The sequence below is a fragment of the Dipteris shenzhenensis genome, chromosome 14 (genome assembly GCF_047967505.1).
Source record: "Dipteris shenzhenensis isolate YYH24624 ecotype China chromosome 14, Dip_SZ_1.0, whole genome shotgun sequence".
Taxonomy (NCBI): domain Eukaryota; kingdom Viridiplantae; phylum Streptophyta; class Polypodiopsida; order Gleicheniales; family Dipteridaceae; genus Dipteris; species Dipteris shenzhenensis.
This window is the reverse complement of record NC_141609.1, coordinates 44404254-44426722: the sequence shown is the minus strand read 5'-3', so window position 1 is coordinate 44426722 and position 22469 is coordinate 44404254. Positions and strand designations below refer to the sequence as shown.

Below are 22469 nucleotides of genomic sequence, written 5' to 3'. Positions count from 1 at the left end.
GGGCTGCTCCAGAGAATGTGATCACAACACCTTGCTGCCCTAGAAGACAGCCAAGGTCCAGCCTCTAGGAACTGAGTCTGCAGCTCACCTTCAACTCTCCTTCACCCCCAGTGTGAGGCCCAAGGAAGTGGCTCTGGCTGCTCCTGTCTGCTCCTGCTTTTGCTGAACTGTTGGATGTTGAATGCCCTGCCGAAGGGCTCCTTTTATAGGCCCCAAAGGGACTCAAAACTGACCGACTTGAAGGGGCTTCCTGGCCGACTTTGTCTGTCCATCAACCAACCCCACAGCTCCCCATTTATGGGGCTGTGGGCTGCCCTTTTGGGGCTGTGTGCTGGCCGACTTTGATTGGCCAGCCGACCAGCCTGCTAGCCCTATATAAAGGGCAGGGTACTGCCTTATTTGCTTATGCAGGGGGCATTCCACTGGCCAGCCCATAACCAGGCCTGTCTGGCTGGCTATACCCAGTCCAATCAGCCTATCTACACAGGCCGACCCTGCTGCTGCACACCTGCCTTCATTGCGCCATATCCAGAGCATGTTGCAGGCCATGTGCCTGCCCACAAACCTCGCTCAATAGCTCTCCATGTAGGCTTGTGTACCTTGGGATAACCCGCCAACCATGAATGCTCCAGATCTGTCCCAGATCCACACATCCAGGTATTCTCTCTTTGGGCACATCCTGCCCTAGGTCTCCCTCCCCCACGCTCTCCTCATTTGGGGGCTTACAAATGGGGAGGTGACCTTTCCAACACGCAGTTAATGTGAGAGTGTTCTAGGCAATTTGCCCGTTACCGAAGTTGTCAGCTACACATACAGCTGACATGAATGCCATGATTATTCTTACATACATACACATGGACAAGCAAGCATAAATGTATACAAAGGTCTTCGAACTAATTTCCTGTCCAAAAATTAAGGATAGATTCAGCCACAATAAAGGCCAGTAATGAAAGAGAACATGAGTCAAAAATGAAGGGTAGATTCAGCCACAATAAAGGCCACGAACTCCTCCTCTTCCTCCTTTCAGGATTCCTCTCCCTCCTCTTCTCTTAATGCCCTCTTTGCCCCAACCTTGTTCTCACAATTGGCCCCTAAAATATGAGGGATTAGCTACTATGACATCACAATGATGTCATTAGCGCCGAACAGTGGGTGTAGACAATAGTATAAACATATGCTCTCTCACACACAAATCCACACACCACGCTTACTTGAGCATCCATTAATACAAAGGTCTTCGTACTGAGTTCCATTAGCACTCCGGAGGTCAATGGAAGACTCAGCCGTGGCAAAGGCTAGCACTAAAGGAGGAGGCTAATCAAAAATTAATCCACATTCTCGCCATTCAAGCTACAACTGCTTGTGAAGACTATACAATTTCATTTTAGTCTCTCCCAAACGAGCATCCAAGCAAAAAATTTGCTTCAAACCATCTAGCTGATAGGGCAACACACCACTTAAGACAGAAAGAATTTATCGCAATATCAGCAGGCCGCAACATGGACAAAAACTTTGAAATGTGCATGTCCGCTAATACAGCAGAAGCAGCTATCTAGATGAATCCAGGAACATGCCCAAACTCATCCTTTAAATATATAAGACAGTGCAGTTTCAATCTCATGATAGTCACTCATAAGGTTGAAAATCATAAACTCCATCAAGTATAGCAGGGACTAGCTACTTGACATCCCCACTGACGTCATCAGCGCCCAACAGTGGGTGTAGACCATACTATAAACATATGCTCAAACACACAAATCCACATGCCCACACATACTTGAGAATCCATTTATACAAAAGGTCTTCCTAATGAGTTTCTGTCAGCACTCCGGAGGTGAAGGGCAGACTCAGCCGTGACAAAGGCTAGCACTAAAGGAGAAGGCTAATAAAAAAGTAGTCCACATTCTCTTCATTCAAGCTACAACTGCTTGTGAAGACTATACAATTTCATTTTAGTCTCCCCCAAAATGAGCATCTAAGCAAAAAAATTGTTTATACCATCTAGCTAATAGGGCAACGCACCACTTAAGACAAAAAGAATTTATCGCAATATCAGCAGGCCCCAACATGGACAAAAACTTCACAAGGTGAAATTTGCATGTCCGCTAATACGGCAGAAATAAGGTATTGCATAGGCAAATTTATTCATTTGGATATCTCCAAGAAACATCTTAAGATAGGTGCAATTGCAAGAATATCCTCACATACTGCTGCCCCCACCACCTTCACCATCTCTATTCTGCCCAGCATTCAATCGACATGATGCTTAATATTGTCTTCAAATGATCAGTTTCCTTTTCTAAGTCATCCAACCTCTCCCTTCATGTGTATATAGCAGAGCTTTTCCCATATCACCTCTGGATTTTATCTAAAGACCTGAGAAACCCACAAACCTCTCAAGAGCAAGTAGATCAATTGTGTAAGCTACTCCAATCTGCTTTCCTCTGCATCCAAAGCACCTCCTTTCATTGGGTACTTCAGTGGTGGATATGGCTTCTTGCCCAATAACAACTGGAGCCGTGTCCATAGAACGAAGTTAAGCCTTTCCAGTTCACTACAAACTTGATGTCTAAGGCATTCAGATCATTACCAGTCCGCACCATCCGATCTTATGGTCGCATGATTAAAATCAATTCTTACAAGACATAAGAAATGGTGCAGAAGACAGAGAGTTATATGGTCTGTCAGCTCCTATCACTGAAATTGACATGAAGCTTGGCTGTTCGCCTATAAATTATTTCATATTGACATTATTGATTGATTATCCTGCATTAATGAAATAGACATCATATTTCCCAAAATTGGACCAGACACAACGAGCTATAACAAAGCCCATTTTCCATTTACACTTCCTTTTCTCACATGAATAGCTTGAATTATTGCAGGCTACCTCGTGAATGCGGAGCGAAGATTCCCTTGGCCTGTCCTCTGCCCTAAATTCACGTTGGAAAATCCTACGATCGTCACGGACTATTGGCTATTCCTACGCGGGTTGCAACATATGCGTGCAATGTCGAATGTTTATGTTAAATTTGATTCACTACTGTATCGCAATGCTCCCTTGCATGCTATCTTTCCATTTCGAGGCTACAGTGTACAAAAAGAGAGCTCGGCACGCGTGTATTAATGCATGGACAAAAAGGACAGAGAAATACCTTGAATGTCAAGCTGAACTTGTTGTGAAAGCCACGACGTGGAAGGCGCAAGCGAAGTGGAGTCTGGCCACCTTCGAATCCGAGTCTAGGTTTGCCACTACCGCGGGCTTTCTGCCCCTTGTGTCCGCGCCCGCAAGTCTTCCCTCGACCTGAACCAATGCCTCTACCCACGCGCCTCTTCTGCTTGGTGGCTCCTTTGTTGTCACGAAGGTCATTTAGAGGCAAAAGTCTAATGCCATAGGGCTTCGAATGAGCAACGATAGGAGAAGCAGTGGAGTCTGCGACTGTGGAAAGCTGCTGAGAAGCTAGATTTGCAGAGAAAGCACGAACTGCTCGGCAAGCTTGCCGCTGCAACCATGATCTCATTGTTGCGTGTTTGAATTCTTAGCATTCTAGCTTCGAAATCTTGTTGGCATATCTCCTTCCAACAGGTACTCGAACAGAGAAATCTGTAAATTTTGTGAGGTTTAGAATTATTCGGAGTAAGCCCTCATTTCCACAGGAAGAGTTTAGGTAGAGTTTAAGGAGAGAAGACGATCTCAAGTCAACTTAACCAACGAGTCGAGTGACTCAACCTTCGCAATAGGGTGGGTTCAGACCGCCAAGTACCCGTCTGCGATGAGCAATACGAATGGCTGTTGTTCACAGACCATCCTGCCCATCACATTTTCATCAGACAATTGATTCATCTGTAATGTGTGCAACAGCAAGGTAAACCAATCACAATCGACACCCATCCCTTGTCCCCCCCCCCCCGGCCGCCCAACTTTTTTTGCCTAAGTTGTCTGCAACGTGTAAAGTGATGCGCTTCATTGGTCCACCTATGATGGCATCCCTTCACATATCAGTTAGAGGGATGGCCACCGCTCGATGTGGAGCACAACCGGTTGGACATTCATCCATCTTAGCTTGTTGCTTGCATTTGAATCCCTTGAGTTGCCCCCTCATAGATGGCCATGTGTGTGTGTGTGTGTGTGTGTGTGTTTGGAGAGATTAGTAGCACATGACTAGACCTCCCTGCACTATGTTTTTGAATTTCAAACGTGTGTTTAAAGAATGAAAGGGTAGCTCTATTTTGAGAAATTTAATTTGAATTCATTTATAATTATCTATTGATATAGTCAGAAAGGAAGAGATGTCCTTGAAAACAAGATGGTGTTTGTTGCTTACCTGGTTCGTGTTTGTTGCTTACGATCTGGTTGGCAGCTCGTGTTTGGATGGTGAACCGATGCAGTTAGCATAAACAAATGAAGTTGCATTTAGAAACTAAACTAATTTAACATGATATTTCAAATTTTACAAAATGCCTTCTTTTGCTTGTGAATATCATTAGTTGTGTGTGTGTGAGACCTTAGATGGTTATTCAGCTTATTTTGCAATGTCAACAAGCCCTAGGATGCTTCGTTGTTCTCAATGTCAATGAGATGGCTACAATAAGAAGAGGGAATATATTTGCAGTATACCTATAGGATTTAAGATTATCCGAAAAAATATTCAATTCATGAATAAGAAGGTTCTCCCCTTTCAAAAAACCCTAAAATAATAAAAGTTTAAAAAATATATAATTGACAAAAGTAAGAAATTTGTAAAATAAAAAGCTTGTAAAATAAGAAAGTTGTAAAACAAAAAAAAAATCCATATGTGACTTGTGGGAAGAGATGGCACACTTCCTCTTCAATTATTTATAATATGAGGGATCTTCGTCAATTTTTGTCTTCAGTTCTGCTTTCAACTTTGTTTGTTGGTCAACTTTCTATTGTGCTTTACATAGTTCATATGCAGCGGTACAACGATCAAGGCTCATGCCTCTTTGGGTGCCCTCGATGCTTGCAGCGTCTTGGCCGTACATCAGAGTGGCAGCAATGTTGGTGGTGTGGGAAGCTCGCAACTGGGTGACATTTCAACTGCTGCAGCTGAAAACCACGGTTGGCTTCTAGGAGATGGCCATCTTGAATGTGGTCAAAAGTAATTTAAGGGATTTTAGCTAGATGATTCGAGACAAAGACTCTTTGGTGAGCAAGAGTCTCTTTGAAGTTCATAATGGTCTGCCTTCAGAGCAAGGATAACCTAGCTGCATGCAGCGCATGCCACAGTCTACAACCCTATCTTTGACCACTTTTGTCTTTTTTGTAATACAGGTTAGTTTTTTAAAGGTTGACCACCCTCTAATATAGCTGGCTTTTTATTTTAAAAAATTTGCATGTGTTGGGTTGCTCGTGTGCTCCTTCTATAGATAATGCTCATATTTGATTGGACACCTACATGATAATGAGAACACGTGAAGTAAATTTAAGATATGTCAACAGTCACCAATCACATTGTCTATCACAACTATAGTAGAAGTAGTTTTACAAAACAATCAATAACTTCTTCTCTTTTATGTTAAAAGAAATATTACACATGTGAGACACTAACATTCCATATCGAAGATTAAAACACACGGATATTATTGGTCTCCTTTCAACTAGCTCTCTGATTTCATTTCCCATGATTAGCACCTCAAGGACTACTGATTTGTATGGTTGGTTTTTCAAGAATTAATATAAGGTTCTTTTCTCTGGAAAAAAAACCACACGAATATTCACAAGATATCACCTAGAAAAAAAATGGTTTACCAAGTAACATAGCCAATGATTATATTTTCTGTAAAATGATAGGCCTTTGCTTACAATACATGAGTGCTTACAATGATTATATTTTATGTAAAATGATAGGCCTTTGCTTACAGTGCATGAGTGCTTAAAAGTCCATATATGGAGCTATAATCATCCATATACATAGCATAAAAGCCTTTACAATAAGTTTATCTATAATGAGCATAAGCCTATGCAATAAGATTAGCCATAAGGTTACCATTAATCTAAGCCAAAAACCAAGAAATATGATTAATATAAACTAAGTAAAACAATGATCATAAAGGCACTTGAAAATCAACTTTAACATCGAGAACAGTACGCTAAGAATTATTAAGCTAATAGAAAAATCAAGCAACATGATTATCAACTTTCTAGAAACTTAGGGATGGGGAAGTAACCAAGCAGTACAATTATCAAACTTTCTACAAATGTAGGGATGGGGAGTAGCCTAGCAGTAGAGCCATCGTGCTCTATTGTCAAGGTCTAGGGTTTGAATCGATCATTCAGCCTGGGGATGGGCAAGAAGCGAGTCTGCACTAGTGGATTGAGGGCTTTAGGCGGTAGTCCCACTTGACTACTTTGTGTCCGTAATTCATTAAGCGCCTGCCTTGCTACATCTAGGAATTATGCCACACAAAGCTCCTCCTCACCTTGATCTCCACATTGAGCTTCTCCCCTTGCAGCTCCTGTTCGGGCGCATCCAACTTGTGTGGCCAGTGGCTCTTTTTCTGCAGAAGCTAATACATTGCCAATTATTTGAGGCCCTCTAAAAAATAAAAAACAACGTCCATGCGACTCTTAATCCAACTCAATTTTTGTTACAATCTTGTCTCGTACCTTTAGGTGCAAGACTGTCCAAGTCTATCGGGTTTCTTTGGCCTCTCGATTTTTGCTCCCTCATTCTTTCAACCACTTTCTTGCCCACTCTAGTAGATGCACGTGCCCTCGCCTTGTTTGCTTCACTTTCCTGTGGCATAGAGTTGTTTTTAAGTACATAAAATAACTTGGAAGATGAATCTGTTGGGGGACACTTGAGTTTGTACATAGCATCGTTGCATGTTTTTGTGGTTCTTTGGGTCTCCGTAGTTTGTTGTACGTCATGTACATTTCTTTCTCCTCCCGTGGGTGCTCCCCTTCATGGTAGTCCAAGAATAGTGAGCACTTCAATTCCTTCGGCCACTTTTGATCCAACTGGACCTCCTCATACATTGATGCATCCGGATCATTTATCGTGGCCCAATCCTCGCACTCGCTCGGCAAATGGCTTAAAGCCTGGTTTGCCACTTATGCAGACATGAGATTGGCACATCCAAAAGGCCGAGCCCGCCAGGTTAGTCTTTCCACTATGAAACACAAATACATCTCACAAAAAAATGTGTGCCATCAAAGCATACCGATACACATACCTCCAGCTTGTGAGTTTTGCACCTTCTTGGACTGTTAGGGCTTGAAATTTTTGTGGATGTGCATGAAGACGCGCTCCCTGTGTTTGCACTTGGTTTCCTACTTGTGTTTGAAGAACTTATTCTCATCGCACTCAATTGAGTAGAAATTTCTCCAGCGCCATAAAATGTGGAGTCCAGCTTCATTGCATTTTGGACCACATTGTCTCCCGCCTCAGCCAGGTCCGAAAAACCACACTTTCATCCACAGAAAAGCGCCCAAAACAAGTGTTCATCAATTGAGCAATGATAACACGATTCAAAAGCAAAGTAGCCTATTCATCGTGGGTTTAGGGTGTGCTAAAGCATACGCTTAGGAATGCCCATCATGACACGCATCCCCTTGTCGTTGCTTGCCATAGCTTCCACAGACCTTACTTTATCGTCCTCGATCAACCCTGATGTTGTGAGGCAATACAGGCTCTCCTCATTGATCGCCCTCGGGGGCTTCATCCCTCAGTCTAGAGTGGTGACAGTCCTACAAACTGAAAGTGGTTTCAATAAACAATCACTTCGTACACAAGCTTGTCATCTAATCATTGTTGTTCCACATGTAATCCCCACAATTCACTTACTTGTACCACTAGTGCAGGGTCAGAACAACTTCAGGAGTCGAGGTGTATGCTTCAAAGCTTGTCATTCATAGTGTAGTATGCTTCGCTGCATTTCTTTTGAAAGTCGGCATCCGACAACTCCCTCCAACTGTGCACGACTGGGCACAAGTGTTTGTCATACATGTCCTATAGAGATGCATTCATTGCCTTGTCATCATACATATTACAAAAACTAGAGAAGGGAAGGGAAAAGTTTCCCGTTATTGATCCTTACCTTCCACATCACTTGTGCAATGACTGGAAGAGGGTTTTTGCACCAATGCTTTTTCGTAGCTACCTTCTTCCTGTGGGCATCCAACCACTCTTTCTACTCGGTTGACAATCTTTGGACGATTGCCACATTTGATGCCGCACCCAACACTTTGGCCTCGGAAGTGGTGGTGACAACCCCCTTTTACGATAGCCTGGTGTTGAAAGCAACATATTAAAATATCCTTCAGTGAGTGTGAGGCAGCTAAAGACATAGTACATTCATTAGGAATCATCGAACTCACCTGTTCGTCCTTGATAACGCAGACAACAACTCTCCATCTTCCGAGGGCACCTCCACCAAATGGCATTGGACGTGTATATGCCAATGCTCGTCATTAGGAAAGGCTACCACTGAAAAGAAAAAAAAGAATTCATGAGTTGAAAACAATTAAAACGTGGCTACTAATGTTGAATCACCGAAATCAATGGACTACAATACTTACATGTCCTTATCTCGGTCATCCACCCTGTGTGGCGATGGTTCCCATCCCAACAAGAACGCCCACTCTGTGTTCCTAATTTATTCCTTGAATTCTTCGTGCTTCGGGAGCCAGTGCACATTTTGAAGAGATGGTGAAGGAGTTTAGTGCAGCAGGTCCTAGACACCTACAAATCGTAGTCACCAAAAAAATAGTCTCAAGTGCCCTCATCTGCGACTCAAGCGTCTCCCTTATGGATAATGAGTTGATGGCAATGCTTGAGGAGTTGGAGCCTCTTGTCCAAAGGCACAGGTAAACCATATAGGGCCAACCCAATGGAAAGTACATGCAAATGTGTTTTCTTTCCATTCTTAGAAGCAACATAATGCATACTCAAATTGACAACCTGGCTCACGTTCAAGCATATGGTACGTGGTGCTCACACTGAAAGTGATGAAGGCATGGAGTCCAGACTCGTGAAGCTGAAGCAAGGATGTGCTTACATATTTTTCCATGGGATCAACTTCCCTAGTCAAAGTGGTCGATGATGAAAGTAGATGCTTTATCTTCAAGATGTCAACAACAGGGCCTGCTTTGGGGGTAGATCTCATGAACCGCATGCACCGCACTGGTGGTGGAGATCTACAAGGACTCTACGAAATAGTTGGATCTATTTTGACCATGTACGATGCGTAAGCGGGGAGACAACCATGGTTGCTCACGTATATGATTCGAGGTAAGGCAAATGCTAGTTTTCCTACATTCCCTCCAGCACCGAAAGAATGATGCTTATGCCTAACTTTAGTTGTATGATGTAACGTCCAAGAGTTGATGACCGTTGTCATGTGCGAGATGAAAGAGGAGGGCACATAGGCTTAAATCCTTTTTAGGTTGAAGTTAAATGATGTCATGGAGAAGTGTGGGAACCCCACTGCGAACTTTAAAGGCTTCATAGCAGACAAGGCTGGCACGAACTGGAGGGTAGTACGAACCATCTTCAATAATGGACCAAAAAACGAGATGCATGGCTGGGAAAGGCCTTGCCTTTTCCATTGGGAGCAAAGCCTATAGATACACACCTCCCAGTACATGCATACGAGCTTCCAAGACGAGCACAAATGCCTGTGCTGATCATGGAGGTTTGCATCGACAGAGGAGGACACAACCACATAGCAAAGGTACATCCGGGCTTGATGGGCCACAAGGAAGGTTTCTGATTCAAAAATCTCTGTGATGGATTGTTGGATGAGCCAATGGCATGTTTGATATCCACGTTGGTGGAAGCACTTCGTTGGCGTGAGTATCCATTCGCTAATACAAAATTTTATTTTCCCACCAAACCTTACAAACAAACCACCCATTGTACTTCATTCTTGATAGGACATGGAGGACATATCACATGTGCCCACACATAACAAATCTTGCTGAGCATGTATATGCAAGTTGGCTGGCCATCGAAGGCTTCAAGGGGACATTGAATTTGTATGATGCGTGCATTCGTAACTTGGCCAATGCGTTGTTTCAAAGCATCAAGAGACACACATTCATTGGAGGGAAGTACCATGGTGCCGACCCTAGTGCAGAGAACCTTACAAGGCGAAGCTCAGCAAGGGAAAAGCCCAACCCTTACAGCAACGTCAAGGATGGTGGAGGGCATCATAAGCGGCACTCCTATGCAGCAAGAGCCTGAATTTAGGGGTGACAACATAACAATGGCTCGTAAGCGTAAAAGCATCAATAAGGTGACAACAAAGGAGGAAAATGCCACTCATAGGCCATAATTTATGGCAATAAACCAGCCTGTAACAAAGGAGCAAGAAATTCAACTTTGAAAGAGCAGCGGAACAAGTGGAAATGGAGCCCACGACGGTCAATACATCTCTAGAGAAGGTGGTGGAGACTGAAGTTCACAATACTGTATGGGCAATTATAAGGATTCTGCCATGCAGCAAACTGCAATGTTAAGAATGGCTAGGGGCACGATATGGGAAGTGCAAGAAAAATATCAAGAACATAGTAGTAGGAGTGCCAGCTCCATCCTTTTGGGGGATGATTGAGTGGTCCACCTTGCAAGGGCAACCAAGTAATCAAGCGGGCTTGCAAAGGCAATACATGTGGTTCTGCAATGACAACGTGGACCATACCTCAAATATAAGCTCCTCAATCAAAATTTCCCCAACCAGAGTTGCACATGTATGGCCAGTAGCTCGTGGAACAAATCTCACTGAGGATGAGATAAAGTCAGCCGAATAGAAAGAACTTTTAAGGCCTTGAAAGAAAGAAAAGGGAAGAGAGACTCAAGAGAGGGAATACGAAGTGATCTTCATTGTCAATAGAGTGAGGCTCCACTCCAATGCAACTCAAAATACTACAAAAACAAGGGAGAAGAAGAGGTTTCATATGTACAAGAGGGAGCGGAAGCTCCAAGACTACTCATAGAGAGAGAATGAACTAGAGAGAGATGGATTCAAGAGTCTACATAAGAGAATATCTACAAGAGGGAGAGAAGGCTCATGGAAGAGGCTTGAGGAGACTAGAGCTACAACAACATGAGGCCTAATGGTGGAAGAGATGATGAACAAGGGAGAGGAGGGCTCCTTTTTAGAGATTTTGTCACCCTTCTTCACCCATTTACAATTACTGCCTATAGATTCTTTTCCCCATCAATCACATAAGCTCGTATGTCACCATCCATGTCCTTTTTTGGCTACTCTTGCCATGTGTCCCATCAAAAGATGCTCAAGACTCTTAAAATATTGAGAAAGTCAAGAGTCTCCCCACATGGAGCCCATAGAGACCCTCTCTTTTCCATATGTCCACATCCTCCTTATTCCAGATGGGAATTCTAGAAGGATTCCTCTTGACTCCACACTCCACCACATGCCTTCCACATGCTTGGCATGTGGCCTCTCTTATATTATTGGAACACATGGACATGAGCCCACCTCTTTATATGACTCACTCTTCCTATTTTCTAAAAACCCCATAATATCCCATACACAAATAACTCTCACCCCATACCAAGGTATTTATAATTCATACCTATGGTATTTGCAATGATCCATCCCACTCATCCTCTCAATCCCATACAATATCTTAGAAAATAGAAATAAGTGAGAGCCACTAGGCTATCACTTGATACTGAAACTCTTATCAAACATAGAAGAAAACAATACCAATGCCAAATAAAAAATATTAATTTTTGGCATCACAACGCTAACACACATGATCACATAGTACACGTAGACCTTGTAACCCTTGGTATGAACCCACCATTACATCAAAATTTCCCAAAAATCCCCCCCACAAATTTATGACCTCACCTAGCAGTAGCACATGGGAAGCTTCATGGCTTGCTTACATCTAGTACTAACACATCATGACCCCAACCTGTGACTCACTTTGGTTATGGCTCTTGGTTTACAATTGGGAGAATGAACAATGACTATGCATACCATAGATCTGACAAGGTAAAACTCACACATAAGACTAACAATCACTTGAGGGGGACATCCTAATGCTGAGAACCCTTATTGACTCAGTACACAAAACAACTCAGAAGACAAATGTGTCATCACCCTCATCAAGGTTGACTTGGGTGGTGAAAGCAGTGAGAGGAGTAATCTCCTCTGGTTCTTTTTTTTTCAATTCTTTCACAAGATTTGCCAAGATTTTCTTCTTAGTGTAGCACTCCTTTTCAAAATGACCAAGCTTACCACAGAAATTGCACTTCATCTTGCTCTTGCTTGTAGATCTTTTCAAGTTGTTCTTGATTGGATATGCATCACTTTCTTTGTAGTTGTAGCCATTCCTTTGGTTGATCTTTCTTTCTTCTTACAAGAGAGATGCCTCTATATCTACTAGACTAGATTTTGGTAGATTAGTAAGAGTAGTCACCATGGTACCATACTCATCAGGTAGACTTCTTAAGCAATATAGCAATCACAATATCATCATCAAGGTTAAATTTGATGCTTGCCAGGTTGAGTCAATGTACTTTTCATGGAGTTTAGGTGAGAGGATAGTGACTCTCCCTTGTCGAGCTTCAGGTCAAATAACTTAAGAAGTAGACTATAATTGGAACATTTCCCCTATGCTCCAAAGACAGTATCAAGGTGCTCCCATGCAACATGTGTAGTTTCACAACTATCAATGTTATGATTGAAGGAATTATCACTCAAGCCTAGTGCATTTATAGCCAATACCTTTTCATCTCTAAGTCACCATAATGCTTCTCCCTCCCTAGTGGTAGGCTTCTTCTCTTTCCCATTGGCAATGTTGCAAATCCCTTTTTTCATGAGGAATTTTGTTTGTCATGTGTGGAACCCCTCACTCTCAAACTTGTCTATCTTTGTTTAAGTAGCCATAGGGAAGGTCTTACCAATAATGGTAGTGTCTAATCCCTTTACAAAGCCTTATAAAGAACCATCACTATACAAGTGCATATTGTAAGCAAGGAAGCATCAAGGGGAATCTCCACCTAAAAGGGCTCGATAAATGGTGCCATAGAGAGGGAGAAAAAGCTCAAGGAAAACTCAAGGCGAAGGACAGAAGAAAGGATGAAGAAGGAAAGAGATGAGAAAGAAGATGATGACATGGCATAATGAGGGCTAGGAGCTTAAGGAGGATCAAGAGGCTCTGATACAACATAAAGGAGACACAATGAAAGAATTTTGGAAAGGAGAGCTTTATTCATGAATAGAGGTTGCCTTAAGTAGGCAAGTGATACAATGCATGTGCCTAAGAGAGAGCATCTCTAGATCCACTAATCTCTCCATTGATTTCTCAATCACACCTACTTAGAACCTTCTACCACCTAGCCTATTCACACCAACCACACACACACACCATATGGTCACACACAAGCACACATACACTCTCATAAGAGGTGTTCACATAGTAACACACATGATCACACATTAACATATACTAGTGATATCAAAAATCTTATGGAATCCATCTTATTGGAGCATAAGTCTTATCATAATCTTGACCATATTGATGTCCAAAACCTCTTGCAACTAGTCTCCAACTAGTCTGGCTTTGTATCTTTCAATGCTTCCATATGAATTGTCCTTTATTTTGTATACCCATTATTTCCATGGCCTTCTTTCTTGGTGAATGGTCACATAAATCCCAAGAGTTATTTTTGTACAAAGCATCCATTTCTTCATTCATAGGAGTTTGCCATTCCGGCTTGTCAACTACATCCTCAAAGTACACTGGTCTTTTGTAGCCATGATGGCAGTCATGAGAGCATAATTGGTAGTTTCAGTATGAGTTGCTATGTAGTTTCAATATGAATTGCTTTGCCTTTCTGAGCATAGCTCAATCTGACTGGTAATCTTCTTTCCCTAGTAGGTCATTTGAGTTGCTGTCCTTCTCATGATAGTAGTTGTAAGAGCATAATTGGTAGTTTTAGTATGAATTGCTTTGCCTTTCTAAGCATATGTCAATCTGACTGGTAATCTACTTTCCCTAGTGGATCATTTGAGTTGTTGTCCTTCTAGAGGACTATTTGGCAATTCTTTATCTTCTTCATCAACCTTTTCTATAGGTGGCTAAGTAATCGGTGTAACCATCTACTGTGTATTTGATGTTTTCCATTCTGATTTTTCATTAAAAATTTACGTGACTTAACGTCCAACTTTTTGAAATGAACATCATGTATGTAAGCATATGCTATGCAACCACATAAGTCTCCGAAGATTCCCAATGCATTGCTTGTATCCAGTGAATGCCTCATAAGGTGTCATACCCTGAATCATTTTGGTCGGAAGCTGATTAAGCAAGTACTTTGCAGTGGTAATTGCTTTTGCCCAATGCCAATTTGCAAGATGATTCTCATTGAGCATTGCTCAAGCACTATCTACTAAAGTCCCATTCTTCCTTTCAACTATTTCATTCTGTTGAGGAGTATCGGCACATGTGAACTATCTTTGAATGCCATTACTCCTCTATCTGATCTCATGACTTTGATCATTCTGCATTTCTACTTCTCTATCATGGCTTTAAATTCTTGAGGAAAAAACTTTAGATATCTCCTTCAAAAAATAGAGCCAACAATATCTACTATAGTCATTGATGAAAGTCAAGTAGTAAAGTGAACCATTGATGCTGAGATTGTGTGCATAACCCCATACATTTGTATGTATCAAATGAAGAATACATCTTGCTCGAGAGGTTCGTCTACCAAAATTGATTCTCTTTTGTGTATTGAAGCAATATGCTTAGCAAACTTTTCCAAGAAACGATAATTATGGAATGGTAAGTGCAATATTTTGATTTCTCAATCCATCAAGCTCTTGAAATTTACATGTCCATATCTCTTATGCCAAACTACAAAAAGTGGCATTTGTTGCTATTGAGTTGACATGGCATGCAAATCTGATACTGAAGCTAGCATACTTCCTTGACTGCTTTTCCCCCTAGCTGATATCCTCTAGATTTATCCCTGATTGTGCATTCATCTCCTTTGGAAGATGACTCAATAGTTGTATTTTGTCATTTTCTCAAATGACAAGAGGTTCTTACTAAGCTTTGGAACATAGAGTACATCTTTCACCAATCCTTTCATACCAGTGAAATTATTCATAGAGACAATGCCCTTCCCTTGAACTGGATTCGGTGTGCTATTTGTGGTGCAAGTAACGTTCTTTAAACCTTCCAATGGTTTCATCTCTGTAAACCATTCTTGATGCTTTATCATGTGAGAGGATGTGCCACTGTCAATGTACCAAGGATCTTGATATACTTGATCAACTTTGATAGTTGCATTCCTACATTGTACATTGGTACATACCTTGTGGCAATGAATGGTTGAAGAAGGTTCTCTTTCCACTCACAGATTTTGTCCAGAGTCATGACTGGTGTATCATTAATTGTGTGATGTGAATAACTTCATGCTGGAGGTGGTCTGGTGCTCAATGCAAGAGGCTTACCTGTCTACCGACAAGAGTGTCTACCCATAGATGTTGTCAACCACTGAAAAGGGAAGGCCAAATAACCTAGAAGGTGTTGGTCAAAAAGCTAGTCATGAAGGTGAGCTATAGTTTCTATAAAGGGAATAGGCTACAACTATAGCATCATGTTAGAAATAACCTACCATGGATTGTAACAAACACCATGGATAGACAAATGATAACCTTTTTGGGATACAGAGCACAAGAGGTGGTATGGGATGATATAGATGTTGAGGAATTCGACAATAATAATGCTTGAATCTATACCAAAGTAACATGATTTGTATAGTAATTCCTATTAGTACAGGATAATAAAAATTAGAGATCTCTTCATATGTTTCAATTTGGATGATTCATTATATCTTGATTAAATAATGTTTGATTCTTAAAGATCTTTTTGACTATCTCAATGATGATGGATATCCAAGAATTTTGTCACATCTCTACTCATTGATTCATAAAATCAAATCTACAGAGGCTTGTTGGAATCCAAGCAAGAGGGATGTTATAGAGCTTATATTCCTTCAATCACTTGTTGCAGATTATTATAGTCATGTTGACTTGGAAAATTCTTCCATAGGATTGCCCCGATGTGGTAGGGATTCTATTGACTGTTTGCCAAGCTAGATGGTTGGTATTGTGGGTGATTCCTAACACGATTGATGGCTTGAGTACAAATGATACATCGGATAATGGGAGTAATTGATGCAATGATTCATCGATTGAGTTTTTCTAACACAATTAGATGATTGAATAAAGATGATAAATTGGATAATTGAGGACTTGAGATGGTGAAGATAATTTTGATCAAGTAAAGCATTGAATGGTTGATAAATGCCATGGGCCAATGTTGTAAAATAATGTATAAATCAATCAATGGGCTAGTTTATTTCATTAATTTTGATGAGGGCATATTAAGCCTTAAAGCCATGTTGAGAAATCTCTCTAATTGTGGAAAAGGGATGCTTTTCAATGTACTATTAAGAAGAATCTTTTTGCTTTTCAATGAAGTATTATAAATATTCTAGATGGGAAGTAAGAGCCACCATCCAAAGGGGGTATATTGGACCCAATTTTGCTTCACTTCCTTCTCTCTCCCTATTCACTTTTGATTCCTTTGTACATTAATTCTTCATCCATTTCTTTTTGTGTTAATTGCTCAAGTGTCATCTCATTGGCTCGCGGACTCGTTGTTTATGTCATTCTTGATCTGCATAAGCATTTTTATACTTTTGCATTCGCATTATTATGCTTTCCTCAGGTACATGTTTGCACGAGAAGCTTGATATAGAAATCACAAACTGCATTGCTCTTAGGATTCCATTGAGTCAGTGGACTTCGAGGAAGCTAGCAGCACTTCTCTGATTGTTGACGAGCATTTTGATCATTCTAGCTCTCTTCCCTCATGTTTTCTAGAAACTATGTCAGGTTGAATCCCCATTGTGCCTTTGTACCCTCCGTCGATTGTCTTTCACCATTTACCTACTCGTGTTCATGCTTGACGCCCAATCATGATGGTCAAGTATCCCAAGTTCTCTCTCTCTCTCTCTCTCTCTCTCTCTCTCTCTCTCTTTCTCTTTCTCTCTCTCTCTCTCTCTCTCACACACACACACACACACACACACACACACAAAAGACAACATCAAAATTGAAAAGACATACCAAGATACTACTAACTTCAAAACGGCATGCAAAAAAACGTGGAGACTACAATGCAACTACAAAACACCATGATTGAGTGTGTGTCATGGGATGTGAAGGATTGGACTCCGCCCTATGGAATTTCACAAAGTTCAATGAACGGGTCACTCATAAATATGTAACCAATCGAAGCTTGATATGGAGCACGCTCTCACAAACCCATCAATTGACCGATTAGTGGGTGAAGTTAAGGGGGCAGGGAAGAACTGATAGACAAAGCAACAAAGTAAAATGAAACTAGAAGCGAAGCAAATCCACCCCAAAACATTGAACCACTACTGGATGGATTAGGGGAGCTTGAGGATAACTGCAACACCTTGAGAAGCCAGTCAAGAATAAGCTTAGAGGTCGCTCTAACCCGTCTTTGCACTTTCACACTCACTAATACATCATTGACAACCAGAACCGAAGGAGGAAGCCCGAATAGAAAGAGACATGAACAAAGCCGCAAGGACATGCAACAAAGGAGCATCGATAGAAGAAGGCACATAACACTTCATCAAACTTTAAGAGGCACTAGCCAGCCATGCAACTAGCTCATCGAGAAAAAGCACCAGAAGCAACACCAATAAACAGATGATGATCACAATGTAGTTATGCTACAATCACTTTTGAGGAACATGGATGGCACTTTCTCTCAAATGGCCAGCACGTCACAGGCAAGCCAGAAAGACAAACACCAGTCGAGCATGGAGCATTCGAAGGTAATGGCGGCTTCTTTCGACCAAGCAAACCACACACGAAAGCAAAAGAGAAGCCGTTGAACGTAACAAACTTAGAGCAAACTAAAGCTCATGAAGTAACCTAGTGATGAAAGACAACGAAAGGATGGTGGCCACATAGCTGGCAAGATAACAAGGTTGCCAGTAGACAATAAATCCAAGGCAGAGTCATAAGGTCTCCTAATGCTACCAAACTAACTAGTCGAAAAAGTCGACGACTTTGGGAGAATCCACTAACACCTCACTAACAAATTGACTTTTGAATAAAATAAAAACATTCCATGCCTAAATAAGCATCACATAAGATTCACAAAGGGTCCACCTTAGACCATCAAAAACCTGTCTTAATAAACTTAGAGCTTCCACTTTGGACTACCACCGAAGACACACACACACACACACACATGTATGTATGTATCTATGTATAAATATATTTGTATACATAGATTTATATAGATAAATTACATATAAATATAAACAAATAAATAAAGATACGCATGCGTGTGTGTGTGTGTGTGTAAGCATATATATATATCTATATATATGCTTATGAATTTGTATAGGTATGCGTTTAATCTTAATTTTACTTTAAAATTAAATTAATTTCAATTGAACTAATGATTTAGATTGTGTTTCGCCTTGTTTTAAAGTCTCTAAGTATTTCGTATATGTGTATATTTCTTTATATGCTTCTATAGCTCTCTTTATTTATATAAATATTGAAATAGTTATATAATTAAAGATACATCTTATCCAACGATGATAGTTACACTCATTAAAATAGTCTTATTGGAAAATAGTGTCATTATATAAATATTGAAATAGTCTTATTGGAAAATACATCTTATCCAATGACGACAGTTACACTCATTAAAACTTCTACATCAAACTAAAGAACCAATGGCATTGGATAAGGTACATGCATAGAATTAGCCATATCTAGTAATATTTCATTGCAATGTCTAATCACATGACAAGACAAAACCAAAAAAGATGTACACTTGACATAATATCTTTGATTGTGAATTTTGTTATACTTAGTGTGACATGGATAACAATTAGGGAGATATGTTCTAAACCTTCCTTCTCAGTGTAACATAATTTGTTCTAACAAAATGTTATGTTGGATGGTGGCAGGTTAGAATCTCTCCTTCAATTAAATCTCCTTCAATTAAATATGACAAATTTCACAAAGTTCGACGATTATACTAGGGTATTTATATCATAAAAAGTATTTCATTTGATATTTAGATTTTTGGAAGTTTCTTAAAGAAAGTATTATAAAAAGAAATTCACTATTCGAGTGAAATGCTGCATGACAATTTGAAGCATTGCATTATTATACAAAGTAATGCTTAGAATCTGATTTGCATTGAATCAAGAACTTGAATTAAAGGAGAATTAAAGTTCAACAGTGTATGGAATCGGTTTTTATATGTCTTGTAAACACACACACACGCGCACGTGTGCGTGCACATGCGCATGCATGCATCTACACATGCACACGTGCACACACACACACATGCACGAACGCGCACTCACATGCACATGCACATGCACATGCACATGCGTACGCATGCAGACACACATGCACACACAATAGAGAGATGTGAGATTTTGCATGCTTTGTGACACCAAGGTAGAGACAAAAGATCCTATCTTGAGGTATTGCTCTAGAGATGAGATGCACTATATATTTGTGTATGAGGCTACTTGACTCAAGTTCAAACTCATGAGACACTGTGGTACTTCTTCTTCATAAGAGTAGTAGTGAGGAGATGTCTTGACTGTGACCTTGATTTCCAAATACATCAATTTAGCAGGAGACTAGACATAGGCATTGCGAGCACCCGTCCCATTTGAAATAGCATCATTGCTATACCTTGACTTCATCTGCTTCATGATGCTCACGAGGAGTCAAGAACAATAGCACAACAAATCTCAAACATGTTCCAAAGACACCAAGACTTGCATACATTTATTAAAAATAAGTTGATATACTTGGTTTGCTCTTGCCCTTGGCTACTTTATTTGCAAATTTTTGTCATTACCCTTTTGGGTTTATGAGATGCAACGCATGCACAAGAGCACCAATGCGTAAATAGCTTCTAACTAGGGTGGCTAGGTAGCCTTTTAGACTAGATTTGGAGATTCGAGGCCAAGAACCATTGTTAGAAAGCACTAACACGAGAAAACAAAACAGATAACATAATCACAACAAAATATAGAAACGATATGCCCAACTAGCTGGTCGCAATGATTTAAAAGCTGCAACAATCAACGCCCGCATCTTGAACCCTTTCGTTGCCTCTTCCACGTGTGAGGATAAAGATGAAGATTATAATTACTATCTTTCCAAGGAATCGCCAGTGAAGGCTATGATAACCGTGGCGAACAACTTCTAAGTTCTACCACCAAGTAGGTTCCCAGCCGCTTCTTAGCGTGGGCCTAGGGCTCCGGCCCAAGTAGAGGTCAAGTTTTGTACTACTAGGGTTTGGTTTATTTTCTAGGGACTGACCTCCCCCGCAATACAAGTCGGCAGTTTCTTAAAAAAGAAAAAAAAAAAAGAAGAAGAAGGCTACGATAGACATAGCATGCTTTTCCAGTCACACTTCTATAGTAAGCTCTCACGTTCGTAGAAACTTTCCCGGGTTATGCACAGAAAGATTACTGTCATCAGGTGTTTTTATATTCAAAATCTGTTTGATTACTTAATCTACTTGTCCACGTTAGTGCTAGCCACTGTGTGCAATCCCTGCCCAAGTAAGGAGGCCCTCGATTGGATTTGACCCATCGTCCGTTGCTATAGTCACAGTCTGATGAAGGAAAATGGTTCAAGTACTTTGGATGAGAACCTAGTGCCCACATTGTTGGCACTCATATAAGCACTTATGATTCAGTCTTATTTCCATGTCCAGCCTCAAATATAAAACATGAATCTTTAATTACGGTGCCTTTGGAAACTCGTCATTACCTGATTGCAGGGAAACCTCCTCCTTGTCGCCCTCATCTAAGTTCAATTCTCTGTTTGATTGCGTAAAAGTATGCGTACCCAATCCTTGTAAAGAGAGGAATACATTTTTGGGCTTCATTTTCTAGAGAAATCTTTTGTGTATGTGTGCGCTTGAAAGGGAGAGAGAATAGAAGCACAGGATGTACAAGCATTATAAACAATAAGCAAGCAAGTTCCACAACACAATCAACATAATATGAGTTGGCATGCAATCCCACAAAAGAGAAAAGAAACGCTCATTTCAGAAGAAGCACAATTTCCAAAGTGTCAAGTATAACAAAACAAACAAACAAGTTCGACAGGAGGGAGACAAGCTGAGCAATTCTAGCAAACAACCACCACCTCATTGACAACCTACAAATATGATCGCGAGCAAAGGCGAATAATTTTTAGATACCTAGTGTTGTTGTGTTGTGTTTTTTATTCGTTCTCACGATGCCCACTGTTGCAAAAAGATCACGTATGGAAAGAGATAGGTTCAACTAAGAAACTATGGGGTTTGGATGCCAAAAGTAAGAGGCAGCACCTCCGGATGCTTTGGAAATAAAAAAATGAATCAAAGGTGCAAATACTAGGCCGTACGAGTCAACAATCAAACGGCTGAAGTTCATATTGTAAGATAGATCTTCCTGTGTTTTCTTCGTATTGAAAGCAGCTGGCCCTTTGGATTTCACTTTGACCAACTCACATGTGCGCCATTTTTCTCTGATGTTGGAGGCAATGTTGTCTGTCACCCCCGGTCTGCCAATCTTCAGCAGCCTATTAAGCCCAATATAGACTGTATGAAGTCTCTTCAACTCAAATGCAGGGATTGTGAGCTCTGCTAAAGTTTCACCCCTTTACCATTTTCGGCCTTCTATTCCTCCTTCATCTCTTTCCAATGGAAACTCGGCGTCTAAAATTCCTCTGTCAGGTTCTAGGATTGGGTGGTGTTCTGGCATGAATATCCTGTGGGCTTCGGAAGTATTTAGGCTCCAGCTGTGCGGCTGTGTAGGGGAACTTCGCACTTCACCTGCTGGGCTGTACCACTTTAGGCTTGAATGTTGTGCATTTTCTCCACAATCAGACTTGGCTTCCTCAGTATCAGCGCTTGCGGGGTTGGGATAGGGACGTCACCTTACAGCATTCAAATTGCAGCATCCTTCGATGAAGCAAAATTCTGCTGGCTGTGACCCAGAATGCGGCCATTCCGCTGGAGTGCGAATTGCGCTTGGGTGCGATTATCCAAATGTGCCTGATTAGCATCCTCCCCCTCGTCCTCGCACTCTGTTTGAGTGCGTGTGAACCTTTATCAGTGACTCAGTGGCGGCAATTTTCTTGTCTCCCTTTAGGAGTCGTCCCCCCTGAAAACGTCAACATGCTGTGAGTCCCCAATGATCCTGGAAACTACACACCTTGAGCTCCTGAAATGGGTGTTGGCTACCCTATTAAAAGACGTCGTATAGCTAGAGAAAACAAGCTAATTTGGAGCGAAAAAGCATGCGCTTGGAGAGCTTGGTTTCCTCTTACAACACATGGCTCATAAGGGCCCAGCAAAGGAAAACTTCCCTCTA

The 22469-nt window shown here is 41.1% G+C and overlaps 1 protein-coding gene across 1 annotated transcript in view; it reads right to left on the bottom strand.

Moving 5' to 3' along the window:
* The window catches only part of LOC147894687 (Ribosomal protein L18e/L15 superfamily protein), a 51169-nt gene extending 47483 nt beyond the window's left edge, over positions 1-3686 (bottom strand). The window contains exon 1 of the mRNA XM_087384917.1: positions 3156-3686. Within this exon, the coding sequence (XP_087241043.1) occupies positions 3156-3521 (366 nt within the window). The 5' untranslated portion in view covers positions 3522-3686. The remainder of the gene's footprint in view (positions 1-3155) is intronic.
* Positions 3687-22469: the final 18783 nt, after the last annotated feature.